At 39.6% G+C, this 20,000-nt stretch overlaps 2 protein-coding genes across 2 annotated transcripts in view; both read left to right on the top strand.

The window, feature by feature from the left end:
- LOC138026952 (zinc finger FYVE domain-containing protein 1-like) overlaps positions 1-5,495 on the top strand; it is a 16,915-nt gene extending 11,420 nt beyond the window's left edge. Inside the window, exons 8-11 of the mRNA XM_068874429.1 lie at positions 1-102; positions 1,236-1,406; positions 1,750-1,958; positions 3,755-5,495. The exon at positions 1-102 is cut by the window's left edge and continues 16 nt beyond it. Coding sequence (XP_068730530.1) covers positions 1-102; positions 1,236-1,406; positions 1,750-1,958; positions 3,755-4,166 — 894 coding nt within the window. The 3' untranslated portion in view covers positions 4,167-5,495. The remainder of the gene's footprint in view (positions 103-1,235; positions 1,407-1,749; positions 1,959-3,754) is intronic.
- Positions 5,496-8,626: 3,131 nt separating this feature from the next.
- LOC138027677 (polypeptide N-acetylgalactosaminyltransferase 2-like) overlaps positions 8,627-20,000 on the top strand; it is a 19,461-nt gene continuing 8,087 nt past the window's right edge. The window contains exons 1-8 of the mRNA XM_068875246.1: positions 8,627-8,823; positions 14,396-14,565; positions 15,283-15,381; positions 16,524-16,591; positions 17,203-17,268; positions 18,089-18,210; positions 18,877-18,964; positions 19,935-20,000. The exon at positions 19,935-20,000 is cut by the window's right edge and continues 22 nt beyond it. Of these exons, the coding sequence (XP_068731347.1) occupies positions 8,713-8,823; positions 14,396-14,565; positions 15,283-15,381; positions 16,524-16,591; positions 17,203-17,268; positions 18,089-18,210; positions 18,877-18,964; positions 19,935-20,000 (790 nt within the window). The 5' untranslated portion in view covers positions 8,627-8,712. The remainder of the gene's footprint in view (positions 8,824-14,395; positions 14,566-15,282; positions 15,382-16,523; positions 16,592-17,202; positions 17,269-18,088; positions 18,211-18,876; positions 18,965-19,934) is intronic.

Genomic DNA, 20,000 nt, shown 5'->3' on the forward strand with positions numbered 1-20,000 from the left:
GTGGAATGTGGCGTTATTTATCGTAGTCGTCAGTATTGGTATGGAAACGATGACCCAATCAAAACAGTCGTCAGGACGGAGCTTCGTCACGCGTGGCCAGGGGTGAGTTTGGATCGCGGTTTCTATTAGCCTCTTCCAGGCTCTCACATAGTGGGTGAGATCTCGAGGCGCGAAACAAAATAGGACGGCGAAAATTGGGGGGCAGGTCGTGACCATTCTTAACTTGCGCTAGTCTTTAAGCTCGTCATGGCTAATCGGGAACCTGTATGTGGTTTCGGTTCTGCATCGGGCACGTAGAGTTGAGAGCGTTGATCACTCTTGACATAAAAGCGCTTGAAGACAAGTGATTAACGTAAACTAAGGCTTTTTTATTTTAAATGCTGTCTAAAGCTCCGGCTAAAGGCACCGTGCGAGCAGGGCTATCCCTCGACTTTTTTGTTTTTGCGAGGGTCTAAAAAGTTTTCCGTTTGAAAACGGCCATTCTTCTTTCTAGCGTGCTTTCCCGCTCGAAAGGTCACCATTTTGAAACGTTTTTGGCCACGTTCGATTTATCAACATTCACACATGGCTACGAGGCTTTATGGTTAAATTTGAATATTGTTTTGTTTATTAGAAATTTCCCTGACTTGAGCCGTGAATTTGACCATAAAGCCTCGTAGCCATGTCTAAATATTGATGTATGCGCAGAACAGGATGCGCAGTGCAATACTAGGGAATCATCATGAGTCGACGCAGCCAAACTTTTGAGGCTAGTCAATCCGGTCAAAGCGGTTTATAAGGCTGCGCGCGCATCATGTTTTAGACAACGCAAAGATCAAAATCGAGCCATCAGTACGAAAAATCAATATGGCGTCTAAGAGTGCGATCAAGACTTGGCCTGGGTTCGAAACTGTCTCCAAGCAACGGCTTGCGTATACTCAAAAAAGACTCAGCGCGATTTCTGCAGAGTCCTTTCTTTCTCGTCGAGTTAAGAAAGGCTCTGCTGGCATGGTGGGCTAAACGTTGTGATGGCAACAAAGGATCTGAAGGGACGGAGAGGTTCTCTTACTTACAAGTAAAATCATCCAACGTGGTTTCCTTAGGAGTGAAAGGGTATATTGCATTGCAGCGAAAGGAGAGGGTTTTTTTTGCCAATTTATACCAAAAGGGAGTTCTATTGACGAGTAATCTCTTCTGACGTTAGCCAAAGAAGTAATTGTTATTTGCTTAGTGACACTCTACCGTGATCATTTCAGGAGAATTTGGGTCCGCTGGACAGTGGCAACGCAGCGCGCCGCCTTTTGGATAACGTTGGTTATGTGACTGATGCGGTCAGCAGTCTGAGTATTCCACCAAGTAAAGCGCTGACCGACTGGATCACGGACAAAGTGGCACCAGATTATTGGATACCCAACGCCGAAATTACAGTAAGTGTCAAACGAATGTCAGATATTTGAAGCCAAAGGTACCGTTTACGATACAAAACGGTTTTCTTGATGAAAAGCAACCGAGCAGTATTCATCCATGATACTTCTTGTCACGGTATAAGGGTTGGTTTCATCCCATATGGAATGCAGATTTTTGTCTTTGGTTAAGCTGTAGAAAGAAATTCTCATGTTACAGTCTGGGTGGAATCCCATGCACAAGAAGAATTCAGAGGGAAAGCATCTACGCCTTCGATCCCTAACGTTTGAGTGATCCCGTTGGCTTGTTAACACTATGACAGTTTCCCCAGAAGAACGATTATTTCTCCGTACTTTCATCTTGTAGACATGCCTGGTATGTCGTCACGAGTTCGCTGACAAGGAAACCAAGCACCATTGCCGCGCCTGTGGAGGTGGAGTCTGCGATGCATGTTCCACCAATAAGAAACCTGTTCCAGATCGAGGCTGGGGTGAGACGCCTGTTCGAGTCTGTGATCGCTGCTTTGGGGGTCCGCTTGCAATTGAAACGCAGCCGCAAGCGACTTGTAACTTGAGGTAAAGTTTTCAGTTTTGACTCTTTTGGGGGCCCCATGTCGCATAACTTGTTCCATGAAGATTGGGGGATGTTAAATCACACATACACTCTATACCGTTCGGGAAGTGCGGAGGACGAAAACGAGAATAGGCCATTTCCGAGTTCATGTCTGCCTCCTCTTCAAAGCGAGTCTAAGTGAGCAGTTTTTGTGATAGTAATTAGTTCTACTTTACATATGAATGACAACAAATTTTCATAATAAAAAAACAAACTTAGACTCGCTTTGAAGAGGAGGCAGACATGAACTCGGAAATGGCCTATTGACCAATACAGCGACGTAATGAAATTGCTTCGTGTAGGCGACACAAAGTGTCCCTTAAACCATGACCTTAACGAGGATCCAAACCAAACAGTAAGACATAAAGTTCTTAGGCTTAAGGAGACACCTTGTGACACATTGTGAAATGTATGCAAAGTACCATGAATGCATCTGTATTGCACATGTATAGACCACTTTCATAAATGGCAACCACCTTTACAATCTTTTGTATTTGTGTTAATTAGACCTACTGCCCTCATTTTGAAACAAATATTCTTTTGAAATTAGCTCGTCGTAGCGAGGCTACAAAGGCTTATTAGCATTAAAGCAGAAGAATATTTTATTTGGCCGCCATTATGAAAGAGATCTATGGCGAAATGTAATTTGCGAGCATTGTAAATTAGCATAAATTGCTATTTTGCCGGCACGTATCAGAGGCCGGGTCAGCCGTGTTAGGTGCGCAGTGCTTTGTGGGATTTAGTTTTGTAGTTTGTGGGTGTTAGTAGGCTTAGTCATTGCACGGTCAGCCATTGCCGCGTGCTCAAGTCCAGTTTCGTTTACTGATATATCGCGCTAGAAATTTGTTTTAAGCCTTCGTTAGGCTTTATATTATAGCGTTCTTTTACATTGTAAAGAGTGTTTTTCAGTAAGTATACCCTAGAATCCCATGGGCCGCACCACTGCCTCGGTCGGGAGTACACTTACCCCCAGTTTTTTCCACCTGCTGGTTTTGTTGGGGTTTTCGCGTCCGGCTCTGGTGTATTGCTCTTCTCTTTAAATAGAGTTGATGTATTAATGTTTTTGTACCCATTCTAATGCTAAATAACTGGTACGGTGGCTTAGCTGGCCAGCGTGCCCAAATCTTATTGTTGTGTTAGCCCGGTTGAGTAGCGGAGGCAAAATAAGTTCAGTGGCTTGATCCGGCCTCTTTGGCTACGTTTCCTGATTGGTTAAAAAGTTATTTCTCGCTAATCCTCTTGAATCAGCCAGTCTTGGTTTTGATTTGAGGAAAACATAGCTAGTCGTCTTTAACTTATTCTAGGTTTAAGGATGTCAAAATTCAGGTGACGAGTAAAATTTTTTTTCGAGGAGTTTTAAATTGTTTTTCAAACGATTTCCACAAAGCACTCTAATGCCCGGTTCACACCAAACCTTAACCAGGTTTTAAAGATGTTTAGTTAAATACGGTGTCAAAGTGTTTTGTTTTAAATCGTGAATACTGATTTTTGTCGACTACAAATGAAGCACAGGTCAAAGCATGTATTGAAACTCACCCGAATCTCATATAAACGCCAGTCAGTCCTACAAGTTTCTGTGACTGATTTTCATTTTGTTAAACCCAAGTTAATTGAACATGTCTTGTTGGTGTGAATGGGGTATAAGACTGTGATTAAAACGAAACGGCGTTGTGTAAGGACTCTCTTCTTTCCCTTAACGAGAGCTACTGCTTTGTCATTCAAAGACATACTTCCAACTAACTCGTTTCTTTTTGCTTAGTGATCTATCAGATGCACTGGTCGAAGAAGCACCCGCAGAAATAGCCAGTTCCGAAGGAGGCCCGATCTCATTTGCTGACCAGCCACTTGGCCCCGTAGCTGCTCGTAAAGTCACCGAAGTCGTCCAATCAGCTGTCGGGATCATTAAGACCGCGATAGATTATCCCAAGAACTTCATCACCGATGCAGCTAGGCCTGGTTACTGGGTACCAGACTCCGAAATTTTAGACTGTGCGTGCTGTAAGACCGAGTTCAAGGGAACTGATACCAAGCATCACTGCCGTGCCTGTGGCATGGGCGTGTGTAGTAACTGCTCACAAAGTAGAACTTCTGTGCCTACCAGAGGATGGGATCACCCGGTCAGAATTTGTGATCACTGCGTCGCCAAAATAGGACAACTGAAGATAACTTGATTGCAGTGTTTTCGTTTGGGTTTGCCGGATAAGGACATTTTTAGCCCGGTTGCCAAAATGGAAAACCCACAAAAGAAGACCGTGACGCAGCTCTATAGACCGCTTTCATAATGTTGGCCAAATAAATTATTCTTTTGTTTTAATGCTAATAAGCCCTACTAACCTCGCTACGACGAGCAAATTTCAAAAGAATGTTTGTTTTAAAACGAGGGCAGTAGGTCTAATTAACATAAATACAAAAGAATGTAAAGTTGGTCGCTATTTATGAAAGTGGTCTATTGTCTTAAAAGCTACATTTTTAGTGTTTTTTTGTTTTGTTTTACGAACCAAACCCATGCACCGTTGCAATGGCAACGTCCTTACCAGTCTCGATTTTCGAAAGTTCCGAAATTTTATGAAGGCAGAGCGATGGTCAACGTTTGGGCGCCGTTATCTATTGTTATTGGTGTGCCAACCAATGGATTTTTGGCCGTTCAAACAATGACTCGTTCGTGCGGTGGTTTACGAGTTTGAATAGCAAAAGAGAAATGTGGCCTCAATGTTTACAAACAGTTCATCGGTACTGCCTCCATACCTTTAAAAGGATAACGTTTGAAGGCGTATAAAATTTCTCCATTTATTGTACTTTTGCCTTGCAAACATGTTCAAGGCCGCGCTTTAAAGACGAAAGGGATCCTACTCTCAAATGGGAGAATTTCCAGTCTGGTCACCAAGATTTCGGTTCCAGAAACCAAGACCCTAGGCCTCAGCCACCAAACTAACCCGCCTTGACAAAAATGTTAACCGATATTTGAAAACTCAAGGATGTAGTGGTGATGCGAGGACTCGGAACCCTCGCACGTTTCGTCACATGCATGGACTTACCGGTTTAGGGCTAAGTGGCGTCCAAAGTTTCCAGTCGTTTGAAATCTGATTTAACCGCCAAGAGGACAGGAACAGAGCAAAAGGAGCAGCGTTCGTCTCTTTTGATACCAGCTTAAAAGCTGGCTGAACTATTGACGTGAAATTAAGTCACTCACTTGTTATCTATTACGAAAAGCGTAATCATCTTAAAAGTCTAGAGACTATCAAGAACTTGAACATGATACAGGCTTGTAACGGTCCCCATACTCGAAGTACATAGCTGTGTTTCATGTATAAAAATTTATTAAGAAACCTTAAATGAGTGTACGAATCGTGTACACAGCCTTTTAATTAGACGCTATGGAAGTGATTCATCATTCTCGGTTTTGTTGCGTTAATTGTAAAAAGAAAAATGTCTACATATTTGTACGAAAACGTACGATTTCTATAAATTTTTATCACGTCAATAAATGAAGTTCGAGTCAGGTCCTTGGTTATTGACGCCTTCCCGTACTTAGTTCAATAGGCCGTTTGCAGGTTTTAGTCACATGCCACTCTTCGACGCCGTGGTAAGACCCAAGCTCCTCGAGGAATACTAGTTTTCTGCGAAGACAAAAGCACTGCCCACCGAAAAAAATTAGATAAGGTCTCGAAAAGAATTTTGCAGTTAAAAATCGACACGAAGTGACTCTCCAGAGCCTATGGCTCTGTAAGGCTTGCGTTACAGCGCCATTGCACTATGGCTCTGTATAAAGGCTTGCGTTACAGCGCCATTGCAAACAAAAGAATCCAGTCATGTGCCTAGATCCTGCAAAGGTCCGATTAAAGAAGAGGGTCGTACAGGGGGGGGGGTCTCTGGCACGATTCACGAACCTAAAAAATAGAGGATCACGGTTCAAGGACATAAACAATTTGTTTTCCCGAAAATAAGAAAGCAAGATACTCTTTTTAATGACCTGTGCTTACATTAGAAACAGTGTTTGCAGGAAGCAAAATCGCGAATGCCTAAGTTAAGGCTCCATATTGCAAATCGCATGCCTAAATCACTCTCGATAGACTACTCTAACAATTCGGAGAACTTGCGCCCCAAAATCACGTAGAATTAAGTGGTAAAATCAGGAATATCGGTTAATGATTCAGGTTCTTCACGGGTCACGCAAAACCTTCAGGTCACGAGTCACGAAGAATAATTTCCTACATTCACGTTTCACGAAAAATTAAATGAGCTAATCACGCATCACGAAAATACCCCTGTACGACCCTCAAAGAATGAGCCTCACTTTGCAACTGTTGAACTAGTAGTATTTCACGCTTCTAGCACAACTCTTAATTTTCTTTTCTAGTCACTAACCGCCACTGTCAATGCGCGCGAGCAAACTGAAATGGATTTGTCTTTCCCGCAAAATTCATGTCGCCCCTAAATATGGTTATTCAATAACAAATTAACTACTTTTTTCTTCTTAACTTAAGTTCACAGTACAATCTGATCGGTCCTGAGCGCTCTAACACTTTTCTCAATACGAAACACCTTTTGTGTTATGTTTTTAACCCGCTTTGTTGATGGATATTTATACCATCAGGAGACATCCAGCCGAGAATTCCTGAGTCGCCTTCATGTATAACTTCGGACCTTTGACAACCGAGGAGCTGATAATGGATCACTTCGCGTGGAATCTGGTAAAAAAAAAAACACACAGGAAGGAAGCGACCAACAAAGGTTAAGCTTTAACCAATAAGGTTAAGCTTTTTAATTAAGAATTTTTTCGTAAAATTATCTTCTCAGGCCTTTTATCGGGATTCCCATACTAATCCTTATATTTTTGTTGCTTTCCCTCAAACTCAGCTTCAGGGGCCTGTGAGGCGTCACGTGACAAATGTCAACGGTTTCGTGTTGGAACACAGGGAGCCCACACAAAGAGTGTGTCTGTTTGTATGTTCGAAATATTAAGAAATGTATGGGAAATATTGAAGAGTCCTAATATCGTAAACTCACACCGTGAAATGACTATGTTAAAGCTCAAAAAAGAAACGTAAACCTACCTCAGTTGTTGTGTATTGTCATTTCTGCGGCTGAAAATGGCGAATTTGAGCGATTTGGTGGGTTTTCCGTTGACTGTTACTCCACGTAACTTCAGTCGGTGCTAAATTTTGCTGGTAGGACTGGGTGACCCGACACTTATAAAAAAAAACGATGAAATCAGAATCGGGGATCTTCCCTTGTCATGGAATGGCAGAATTACCTAGAATTCTTTTTGGACATAAACCAGGCAACTTGAGAAGCAAGGGCAGACTGGCCCTCATCAAATGGCTGAAGCGCAGCCGGGGTAAAAAGTAGTGAGAAGTAGATTTCCAGTCAGATACTAAGGAATAGCCCTGGTGTGTGTTGTTAACGTAAACGTTTGATTTCTGAACAAGTTTTTATTTTAGAAAATTCGCGACAAAGCAGTTCTTTTTCTTTCTTATCAGCTAAGTTGGGCAATGCGCTATCTGATTTTATCCTTACCACTGAGTTTACTGGTTTTAAAAGAGAATCAAGGACCGCATTCTGTACAGCGGCTTTTCTTTTTAATTAACATATCTTTTAATATTGTGTATTTAGTAGGTATCTGTATATGCTATGTATTTTAGCTGTAAATGTAATGCCTCGAAGACATTAGCTCTTCTAGTTATTCTGAAATTCGCGACGAAATAAACTTTAAGCACGTGTTTATGTTACCTTTAGCAGGGCGCGTGCGTACACTTTGTTTTCTGCGACTCCAGTGCTTACCACATGACAGATAAAATGACTTTTCTCTTGAATATATAAGCTATCGAAATCCTACGTTAAATTGTAATGACAAATGCGGTTTGGAGCTGTGAGTAGGCGTGGGATTTGTCTCATATGGTTTAGGGGCCGACATATCCCTCCCTCAATGCCGTACCGGGAGGCGAGGTCGGTAGCAGAAAGCAGCGAAGGGCCAACTGCGTCCAAAAGCGATCGCACGGGCCGAAATCCCGGGATGACTCGTTTGGTACGACGCTCCAGCGCCGGTGTCTGGAGGTACTACATTTTTCTCTCTTGTTCAAAAGTTCCGTCGGCGCATGCGCAAATGTTCAGGCTCTCCGATACCTAGCCTACCAAAAAAAATTAAGATGCTGGTTAGTTTTTACAAGGAATTGAGATTTCAGTACTTGAGTCTACAGGCATAAACGTAACGTAAGAACCGTGCGTGTCTGGTCTTCTGGAGACAAAGTTGAGAGGTGGTTTCATGCAGACTGGGACGCCTAAAATTCTGTGTTGTAAACATAGTCGTTTACGAGTGAAGTTGTGTCTCTGGCCTTTCCAGGACCTACCGACACAATTTGGGCAAGTTTTGAAAGCTAAAAACTTCAGTCGGTACTGTATTTTGTTGGTAGGACTGGGTGACCCGACACGTGTAGGTTATTGAAAACCAAACTTTTCGTCTGTGGAAACACATTTTCTAACATTAACAGTTGTCGATTTAAGTAAGTTGTCGACTGTAAACAGTCGTCCATAACAACTTCCCTCGTGTGTGGAGGGCCTAAATTGTTTTGCACGAACTGCGTGCCTACCGTATGCGTTTGCCATCTTTGTGGGTGACACCTGGTTACCAAGCATATCAAGCGTCGTCTCCAAGAATATGGGAACATCTCTCATTGAAACACAGCTAGGACTCCGATATTTTTCCATAGAAGGAACATCATGATTATTAGAAGAAAACGGATTATCATCCTCTTCTTAATATTGCTGTGGCTGTTTGGAACATTGTATTTCTTATTAGGTTCTGGCTTTTTACAGAACGATCCTCCAAAGGTATGGAATCTCTTGCTTTTAATATTGATTTCTCGGTTCGCTCGTTCTCAGCGTGTGCGATTAATATAAAGCTTAATTACACTTTGCAGCTAAGTGATTGTTTAACGTAGATATCTGATGAAGTTAGAGGCAGTTAAGATTTATTACATAGGCATCTCTTTAAAAGTTTAAACTGGCGAAAAGAGGCCGAACGTTCTCATTGTATTGGGACATTCCATTTTTTATCCGCACCCCCCCCCCCCCCCCCCCTATGTAAGGCATATTTTTAAATGTCAAGAAGGACCCTGTCGGAATCTGGATTTTCTGCTCCAGTTTAGGGGGTCGGAATCGGGAGTCTTTGTTCTATACAAAAACGGGCCTGTCGGAATCTAACTTCAGAGGTGAAAGCCGGACCTGTTGGAATCTGATTTCAGAGCAAAAGGGACCTGTCGGAAAAATGCCTTCCATAGGGGGGGGTGCGGATAAAAAATGGAATGTCCCATTCGTGAACATCGCTGTGTGAAGACGTAAACACATTCATGAATTATTTAATACTTAATGCATAACCTTCAGTATTTGGCTATAACTTGTGACTATTCAAGGCAGAAGTAAGGCGCAGTCTTTTTGCCCGCGATTTGACAAAGTGATTAATGCCAAAAATAGAAAAAAATTATGATAATTAATATTTATTGTTATTTTAGCATTATAAGTAAGTAAGTAAGTAAGTAAGTAAGTTTATTTACCCACATATTGCAAATGAGCAAAAGCTCGTTTGAATGCAAATGTGCAATATTGTATTTAAAGAAAAAAAATAAATAATTAAATAGATAAATAATAATAATAATAATAATAATAGTAAAATAGAATTTTAAAAATGAAAATAAAAAATTAAAAAAAAAAACAACAACAATCCATGTACAAAGTGAGCAGATTAAAGGTGTGAAGATGGGTGATTTATTTACATGAAATACACTTACAGCTCGATGAGGAAAGTGTCATCCGTTTGAGTTTTTTTCTAAACAGTGAAAGCGATTCTGTAGTTCTCAACTTATCAGGCAAATTGTTCCACTGCTTTGCTGCCTCAAAAGAGAAGGAGTGTATCTTGCACAAAGAATAATCACAATCACATTAATAATAATTATTAGTCCCCAGCATTTCAAGTTTAATAATACTCCCTGGGCATGCCGCCTCAAACACACCAAAAAACTCCCTGGGCATGCAGCCCATCACAAAATATTCAGGAAAATTAATTACCTGACTCATTTTAACTTTCACAATGTAAAAGTTGTCTACCTTCTTTTTTGATTCTGTAAACTTAATAGCTCTGAATGATTGATAATGCTTAATTATAACATGCAACATTTTGGCAGCATACAAAGATTATTTTGACAAGATGTTATGATGTGGTTCAACCTTTCAGCCAACTCAAATAACATTGAAACAATAATAGCAGGGCTTGAAATTGTGACCAATACAATCACATTTGCGACTGAATTTTTCCCTTTGCAACTAAAATATCTGGAGAAGTAGCAAATTTGCGACTTGTTTTCACCTTCGCTCTTATGAAACAAAAGGTTAGCAGTTGCCACTTTGCTGCTACTTTGCTGAAATAAATAAAGAGGTGACAAAATTATTTTGTTTCTTGCCATGAATTTTTTTTCAGTCTGAAGATAGCGTAATTGTAGTGAAATTTAGTTGTGATGTATGTTACTTGCACATTTTTCTCCAGCGCTTCCTTTACAGACAAGTATTGTGGGCTCATATTTTGTTTTGTTAAACCGTTGACAACACAATGCAGCGCAATGATTTTGTGATTAACATTTACGAAATTGCAACTAAATTTTTCGTATCTTGTTGCAAAATTGCGACTGGATTTTTTCGTTAATTTCGAGCCCTGAATAGTTATTATTGTTGGTTTACAACCAACACCGGCAAAATATACGAATGGTGGATGATAACAAACAAAATAAGATAGCGAGAGTGACCATGATGTAACATGCAAACCACCTACATGTATTCTGTGATTCATTTTGTCAAATAAGTAGAAAAAAGAAAAAGAGCCTTTATTTCTATACCATACATGTACATGTAGCTTTTAAAGCTAAGAATTTTGTGGTGCTGTGTGGGATTAAAAAACTGAACTGGAAGGAGACAGCCAGTTATTGTTGGTGGGTTACAAAGCATGGACAGGTGAAGTTACAGCTGTAAATAATGGTAATGCCAAAGGCATTATTAATTATTGTTCCATTTGGAGGTCCAACTGGGATATGACCTGGTGCAGTCTCATGCAATCAGACTGTGCCTTCCAAACCATTGGGTCATGTTGCTGATTGATATTTTTTTTTTACGGTACAAAATAATCTTTTGAAAAATGTAAACACCAGTCACTCTGAATTCTCTCAAGTTGATGAAGGCGAAAGACAATATTATGATGATAAAGGTTTAAAGGAATTATCTTGGTTATGTTACAGGGCTCGAAATTAACGAAAAAATCCACTCGCATTTTGCGATAAGATACGAAAATTTAGTCGCAATTTTGCAAATTTTAGTCGCAAAATCGCTGCACTGCATTGTGTTGTCAGCGGTTTAGCAAAAAAATATGAGCCCGCAATACTTGTGTGTAAAGAAACTGCTGAAAATGGCGAATGATCGAAGGAATGGAGCTGTGCACGTAACATCGCAGCTAAATTACTCTACAATTACGCTATCTTCAGAGAAAATTCACAGCGAGAAAAAAAATAATTTTGTCATTTATTTATTTATTTTAGAAAAATTAGCAGCAAAGTAGCAACTGCTAACCCTTTTGTTTGGAAAGAGCAAAGGTGACAACAAGTCGCAAAATTGCGACTTCACCAGATATTTTAGTCGCAAAGGGAAAAATGTATTGGTCGCAATTTCGAGCCCTGTTACTGCTGCCATTAATCAGAAAGACTTCCAGTGGATTTACTTTTTTTTTTTTTTCGTAATTTATTTAACATAAAAGAAGTTTACATTGCACAAGATACATATGGCCTTGCGCACGATGTTGCTTATCACTGTGATATTCTATGATTTACTCAAGTTCGGTTATGTTTTATTGTCCACAGATGCCCACTTAGTTTGTGATTAGTCCAAATGTGTGTTGACAGAAGACAAAACTTTTGGTATTTTCAAGCTAAAGGCACATTAATTTTACCAGCGCAAAGGGAGACTTAAATTAATTTTTAAAAACACTCACAAATCCGCACTTACGGCGTAACAAACAAGTTGATCGTGCCTTTCGTGCCCTTTGAACAGGGAATCCAAATATCGTGCATTTCGTGCCTTGTTCTCGTTCACCGATCGTGCCTATGGAGTCTTGTTATCGTTCCATGATTTCGTGCTTTTCGTGCCTTCGTTTGTACATCGTTCCTTTCGTGCCTTAATTTGCATATTTCATACATTGAGCCCTTTATCGTTCCTTTCGTGCCCAGATTTTTCGCGCGAAAGCCGTCGCGTTTATAACATTTGCTGTAACTCCCATTTGATGCCAAAAAAAAAAAAAAGACAAAAATAAAAGTAATGAATGGAAAATCATGTCTCAGTATTTTCTTTTGGTAATCCCATTGAACAGTTATACAATCTGCGTTTCCTTGCACGACGCCGCAAATGCAGTAAGTACTCGTAGTATAAAAGGCTGAACACTGTCAAACAGAAAGAGTTGCCGCAAGATCAAGAAGTTTGCACGAGGTGAGTTTTGTCCCTGTCTTCGCTTTAAAAGAAAACTTCTCACTTACTTTGCTTAACTATTAATTATTTTGCTAAACTTCATTTAATATGATAAAGATGAGCTGAGATTGTTTCTGCAAAGCGACTTTTGGAAAGCCAATTTAGTGCTTATCGGAAATTTAATCTCGGCTGCAACAGGCAATCAAAATTATGGTTGGATTGTTAAAATCTTTTCTCGCAAACCTCGATTGGCATTTAGTGTGCTTTCGATTGGGAAATCCGGATTTAGATCTTAAAATCCGGATCTTTTGACGTCTTTAATCTACAGAACGGTCGATTTGTAAATTACGGCGGATTCTCGGGTAACTCAACGATCAATTCGCCCGACACTTGATATAATGATATCGCTGGCAATAATTCAGACAAAGAAACAAGAGGTCCAATGGTAAACAAACAGAACACAATTTTCATGAATGTCTTCTCGAACGTTTCTTGTATCGGCCCGGTTCCGGTTTTGGGCGCGATTGAGTATTTCTTTGGTCACGTAAGCCTGCGAGCGCAGGTTATGGTCATGTGGGCACGAAAGGATCGGGCACGATGGGCACGACAGCTGAGAACGATAAGGCACTATTTGCTCTTAAGGAACGAAAAATGGAACGCATTTGACGAAGTGGGAACGATAGGAACGATAAGAACGGGAACGAAAGGCATCATTTAGATAAGTCAGCGTGACATTGTAAACAAGACCTTTTATCTTTAACCCTGCTTTAAAGAGAAAAGAACTGACTCGTAACGGTAAACACAATCTATGTGCATGGATTTTTTGCCACGATCTTCGCCTATTTTTCTTTTAATACGAAAATTAAGAGGATTAAGTCCGGAGCGTTTTTCACTAAGCAGAGGGAAATTTTTGAACCTGGCTTTTTGCGGACTCTGATCTCGATTGCCCGGGTGCTCGGCAATAAACAACCATCATTTACAGATTGCACATACTTTCTACAATATTTTCCCAAAATTTTATGACCCTAACCTTATTATAAGCACCAAAATTGAGAGATTTCTAATGTCACTCAAAATGTTACGCGAGTGGTAACCAACATCATGCGCAAGGCCATATATATAAATAAAAGAAAAGAAAACAAATACAAATCATGATCTGACATGCACGAGAACTGAGTGATCAATCAAAGAGGGTGAATAAAGTAAATAAAATCATGTAAATTTCTCAACCTTGTATTTAAAATTAATCTTATTAACAAATTCAGATAAAATAATCGAGCTCTCTTTTAGCTTGTTTGAATAAATGTAATACATCATGTATAAAAAGTATAATTAAACTTTCTCACAGCCTCATGCCCAGCAAGGCATTGCTTAAACGAGCCAAACACTATTTCCTTAGGTTCTGGATTGAAACTGGTATTGTTTGTGCCATTAAACCACCCCACCACTTGACGAGTAAAAGACGAGGTAAATTGGCAGTCAAGAAAACTGTGGTCTATTATGGTAAATTGTAAATCCACTGGACCACACTTTCCAGTGGATTTACGATTTACCATGATAATTACCTCATCTTAAAATAAGGGAGCATGGATGCTGCAGTGGTGAGAGCACTCGCTTCCCACCAATGTGGCCCAGTTTCGATTCCCAGACTCAGCATGATTTGTGGGTTAAGTTTGTTGGTTCTGCACTCACTGCAGCAAGAGGTTTTTCTCTTAATTTGGACTCTGGTTTTTCCTTCTCAAAAACCAACATTTGATTTGACAATTTTTTTTATTTCAGTTTACAGCGTTCCGATTATTATTAGTGAGCACTAGTAGACTAGACACTTAAGTGAAGTTCCTTTCCCTTCCTTTAACAAAAAATGTAATACTTCTCTTTTAATTAATGAACTCTGTCATCATTTTAGTATATCCATACAGAAGAAGGTATAAGAAGACCACCATTTAGTGAGGAAGCCTACTTGAAAGGTGGGGCATTGAAGGAGGGCGAAGACAAGTATAATAGGAATCAATTTAATCAAGCAGCCAGTGATGCACTGGGTGGAGACAGGAGTATTCCAGACACAAGACACTCACAGTAAGGTTTTAGTAATCAAAGCAAAATTAACCCATTGACACCTCAAAGACCCTAGGACACCGCCAGTTGACAAGTAATATTGTCTGGCGTTAGACTGAGTTAACTGTGTGTTGATAAAGTTTTAAGAGGAATGTTATCACAGGAACTTACATGTAACTCTGACTTAGACTCTGGCCTGTCTAGCATGCCAGATATACATGTAATTGTGTTCCTAACCTTGTAATTTAACAATATTTTCTTTTCCTTAATGCTTTATTATCCCTTGGCAAATTTTATCTCTCAAACCTGTTGCCTGATATTTAAATTGTTCACAGCTTCAATCCCTGAGCTCTGTTGAATAACGTCATAGTTTCTTTATCAAGTGATAATCATTCCAAGAATCTGTAGGAGGTTTTGGTTGTTAGCGTTGAGGGATATTGTGGCTGAATAAATAAGTGATATTAGATGTACTCTCAATTACTAGAAAAATAATCATAGGCAATAATGTATGGACAGAGCAAAAATAATTATAATACTTATTTAGTAAATGCAGTATTTTATGGAATTTAAACCCTAGACCCAAACTATGTTACATGTACATTATTTGTCTGATGTTTTTTCAAGAATTAACTTAACTGATCCACTCATGAATCCTCAATAAGTCTTACCTCGTTGTAAGTGGCTCTCTGGTTCTTTTGATTCTGTTTTCTTACTTTCATTTTATTTTCCTTTTGCAAGGTGCCGATACCAAGAATATCCAGAAGATCTCCCTGCAACATCTGTGATTATAACATTTCATAATGAGGGCAGATCAACACTTCTTAGAACTGTTAGAAGGTAGAAGATTTATTAAATTTTGCACTTCATACAAGCTCTAGGTAAAATGGTGATGTCCGGATGTACTGTATGGTGATTTCGATAAGCATCATAAAGCATCCATTTGCCCCTCTCCTCAAATCTGACCTTGCTTCATTGTATCTAGAAAATACTCTGGCCTTTGCGCAGTATTTGCTCTCATGATGATGATGATGATGATGATGATTAGCATTACTATTATTATTATTATTATTATTATTATTATTATTATTATTATTAATTGCGCACACCAGTGGCTCAGTTGGGTGAGCATCGGGCTGCCATGTGGGAGGTCGTGAGTTTGACCCCGGCCAAACCAACACTCTGAGTCTTAAAATAACTGAGGAGAAAGTGCTGCCTTTGTAATTACATCCGCAAATCGCTCGACTTTCAAGTCTTCTCGTATAAGGACCTGTATAAAAGATAGTCCCCGCCTCACAACCCTTCAATGTTCATAATCCTGTGGGATGTTAAGGATCCCACACACTTGTCGAAAAGAGTAGGGCACAGAGTTCCCAGTGTTGTGGTCTGGCCTTTCCTTTAGCAATGTGGTCAGCTTGGCATAATCCTCTGAATGGACCACTGATCAATGAGACCACATAACAGGAAAACAGACAGTAGTCAAATTGAAGGCGTCCAAGTGCTGCAACTGGTAAACCTTAACTTTGTTAGTTATGCAATAATAATAATAATTATTATTATTATTATTATTACTACATTGTATTAGAGGCGCTTTCAATCGAGTGTCGTAAAACCAAAACCAAAGTAATTAGTTTTACCAATCAAAAGGACGGAGACAATCAAGTAGACCGATCAAATGGGGAAAGAACTTTGAACCAATCACTCAGTGAAGTAATGCAAAGCCAATTAATAAGCAATTCGCTAATTACTTTCGAAACTCAATTGAAAACCACTCTATCATTATTATTATTATATAATATTGTTAGTGACTGTGAGTAAAGAAAAGTTAACTTGTCGAAACCTCTGCCATTGCAGTAGACAGTGGATTTTGACTGAAATACATGACTGTATTTAATAAGGTACACCAATGCATGCTTTTTAAAAGCTCCAACTTACAACGGATTTGCCAACCAAGTAATTCTTGTGTTTTTTTTTTTTTTCAGTATTTTAAATAGAAGTCCTCCAAACTTAATTAAAGAAATAGTATTGGTGGATGATTTCAGTGATAATGGTAAGCTACATGTACAGCTGTATTTTAATAATTTGTAGACCATTGAAGTGCCACACTACACGTGGCTCAACAGAGCATTTTGTGGCATCGCAGAGGTCATCGATTCATACTCCCTTGAAGCCACGTGAACTTTTCTGGTGTCTCTAAGAGACAATTGCTTAAATTGTCCACATAAGTGCGACAATTACTTCTCTCTTTCGTCAATAAGTTAAACCCACACTTCAAATGTACGTTATTTTCTTTCATTCATTGTGTCCTTTCACAGGAACACATGATCCCAACAAATTGACCTGCTTCCATCTGAGTGGCTTCTTTGCTCAGTTGGTATCTAGAGCATTGCACCGGCATCACAGAGGTCATCGGTTCGTATCCTGTTGAAACCACCTGAGCTTTTCAGGTGTCGATGAGAAACAATAATTATAACAATTATTATTATTATTATTGCTTAAATTGTGCAGTTACATGTAAGTGCAAGGATTACCCCCCCCCCCCCCCCACCCCTATCATTATTGAACTTGTTGTGACAACAATAATCTGCATGTACTTTTTGAACTACACTGTAGTACAAAATGTTAAATGTTTGGACTGGTGCAATTTTTTTTCCCTGGTAGCTGCTGATGGAGAGCTTTTGCTTGGCCTTCCAAAAGTTTCAGTGCTGAGAAATGACAAACGAGAAGGTGAAATATCCATTTCATTAGATTGTAGAGAATAGTAATTATTAGTACATACTAAAACAGTGGATATAGCGTTGAACGCATGCGCTGATTGGCTACTCAAACTCCAGTTATCCTTTGCTATTCACCTCCAAGCAATTCGTGTGGAATTTGTGCCCGAAAATGTTGTAATCTATGCAATCATCTTTTTGTTCTACATGGATATTATCTCACTGTTTTAGTTGTTTTAGTATTATACTAAAACAACTATTCACCACAGTGTTGGTGGCTAGTGGTGGATACTACCTTGCCGCTAATTGCGACTCTGTAAATATCCACCACTAGACACCTCCACTTCGATGAATATAGTTTCTAATAATAATTATGCACTTTTTTTTCTTCCCACTGAAAAAAGGAAGAAATCACAGAATGGTTTTGTCAAATGCTTTGTTCAAACAAACTTGTGTATTTGTATGTATGTTTTTGTGGAAGAGCAGAAAATCAGATGAAAAGAAACACAGAATAAGTTCAAGAGATGGTTGTCTTACCTGCAGTTGTCTCAGCATACTTAGTTTGCATTTCCCAGTTTCTGCATGTAAAGCCTATTCACCCATGATCAGTAGCTATTGATTTTTAGGACCAAAACATAAAAGAGAATGGCTTACAAAATCAATAGAGTCTAATTCTTGGAGAATAATTAGTCTCAGACAGCAAAATGGCTGCCATTTCTCTTGTTTCAGACACCTGCGTGGATCAGTTTATGTAATGACTTGTTCATATTCAGCACCAGAATCATAGACGCAAGTGAATTAATGTATATTTTTATTTATTTCTTTTGTATCAGGTCTCATAAGATCACGTGTGAAAGGAGCAAACTTTGCCTCTAGTGAAATATTGACCTTTCTTGATAGTCACTGTGAATGTAATTCGGGTTGGTTACAACCTCTACTTTTTAGAATAGTGCAAGTAAGTTTACCTGGCAGGTTTGTTTTGTGATTCATATTAAATGTCCTGATAAGTTAAAGTCTCTTGGCAATAGTCAACACCATTTTACAGTTGTGTGCTTAGTTACGTGGCCTATGAATGAAAGCGAGGCTAGAGTTGACCTTGTTTTGATAGAAACCTCACTGCTTTTCTTATGTTAATTCCAACTAATTAGTATGAGGACAACATTATTAACATGAGAACAGCAGGGAGGTCTGTATCATAACAAGATCAACTCCAGCCTCACTTTCATTTAAAGGCCGGGTGATGGTTACTAAGCACATAACGGTAAAAGGTTAATTGGATGAAAGGATCATTGAAAATTCAGAGTCCCCTGGACGGGATTCGAACCTACCACCCCCCAGGAGTTCTTACAGTGGCTAAATAGGAGGAGCAGGTCCTAATCCTGCCCAGAGGACTCGTCCAAAGGGCTTTTCTCCCGTTGCCAAGCAACCGAGTTATCATCCTTCTCACGAGTTCGTGGCACCATTGGCGTTCCAAGCTCGCGTTACGCGCGAGACGTGTGTGTGAAAGTGTCTCGTCAGCTTCAACAGCAAGTTGTCTTTGTTTTGTTAACTAAAGGAAAAATTCACGAGCCCGTTTCATTGTTAATAAAAGGTAAATGAATATCTTTCCTCTCCATTTCAGGATAGAACAACAGTAGTTAGTCCAATTATCGATGTTATCAACATGGATGATTTTAATTACCTTGGAGCTTCAGCTGATATTAAAGGAGGTATGAGGTGCACTGAAGTCAGTAGAGAGTTTTGGCATCGGCAAGGCCATGAGGACGTTTTCAACCGACCTCTACAAACACCAATAACAATAGAGAAATGTACGACTTCTGGTGGACGAACAATGATAAGCTAATGTCTGAGATCTTTTGTTTTCGTTCCCCAACATGGCGGCGATGACAGCGCGCGAAAACCTCCTATTGTCAACTAAAACGTCACCTTGATTAGTGCACTTCGTTGGCGTTAACTATGGGTGAAATATCCCGGCTACAACTGAATGCGCACGGAGGGATTTGAAGTAAAAGTAAAGAATAGGGATCTTTAGCAACGACAACGGCGACGTTAACTAGAACTTCATATATTTGCATATTTAGTGGCCAAAGACAATAGCTTTGCACGCTCTGCACGTGCGTTTTTAATTTGTGTCTATTTCGTTGCCGTCGTCGGCAAAACAACAACGTGAAATGACCAAATTTGAGGTTTTATGAAGGACGTCAGCATTTGAAGATAAATTTTCATTTTCTCCCCTAAATAAAGCGCCGCTCGTAACGTTTTCATTCCTGAGGGACTGCCATACCTTTCTCACATTAAAAAACTTGGAATAGTCGTGAAGTGATTACAAGAATGAGAATTTATGTTTTGTGATGACGTTCTCGTTTCCGTTTCCGTCGTCGTTGCTAAAACTCCCTAATGAATGATTCACTGCTGTATGCTAACGTTGTCGTCAAACCCATTTCACGTTTTTGGTTTGCGGAATACTCCACGGAAATCCACTAAAATGCGTGCTGCACGTGCAACACGATTCTTCCTCTTTTAACCAATAATGTAATCACTTTCTGGCGTTCTCCTTGCCGTAGCCGTATCTTAAACTCTCTTTCTAGTTTTGGAATGGCCGCTGCTGGGCGTGTCGCATTTACAAAATGACAGGGTGCTGGTAACAAAGCGTCATTAAGCTAAGCTCATTTTGTTTAGGATTCGACTGGAGTCTTCATTTCAAATGGGACAATTTGACACCAAAAGAGAAGAAAGCTCGCAGAA

Source organism: Montipora capricornis, chromosome 12 (genome assembly GCF_036669925.1).
Source record: "Montipora capricornis isolate CH-2021 chromosome 12, ASM3666992v2, whole genome shotgun sequence".
Classification (NCBI taxonomy): domain Eukaryota; kingdom Metazoa; phylum Cnidaria; class Anthozoa; order Scleractinia; family Acroporidae; genus Montipora; species Montipora capricornis.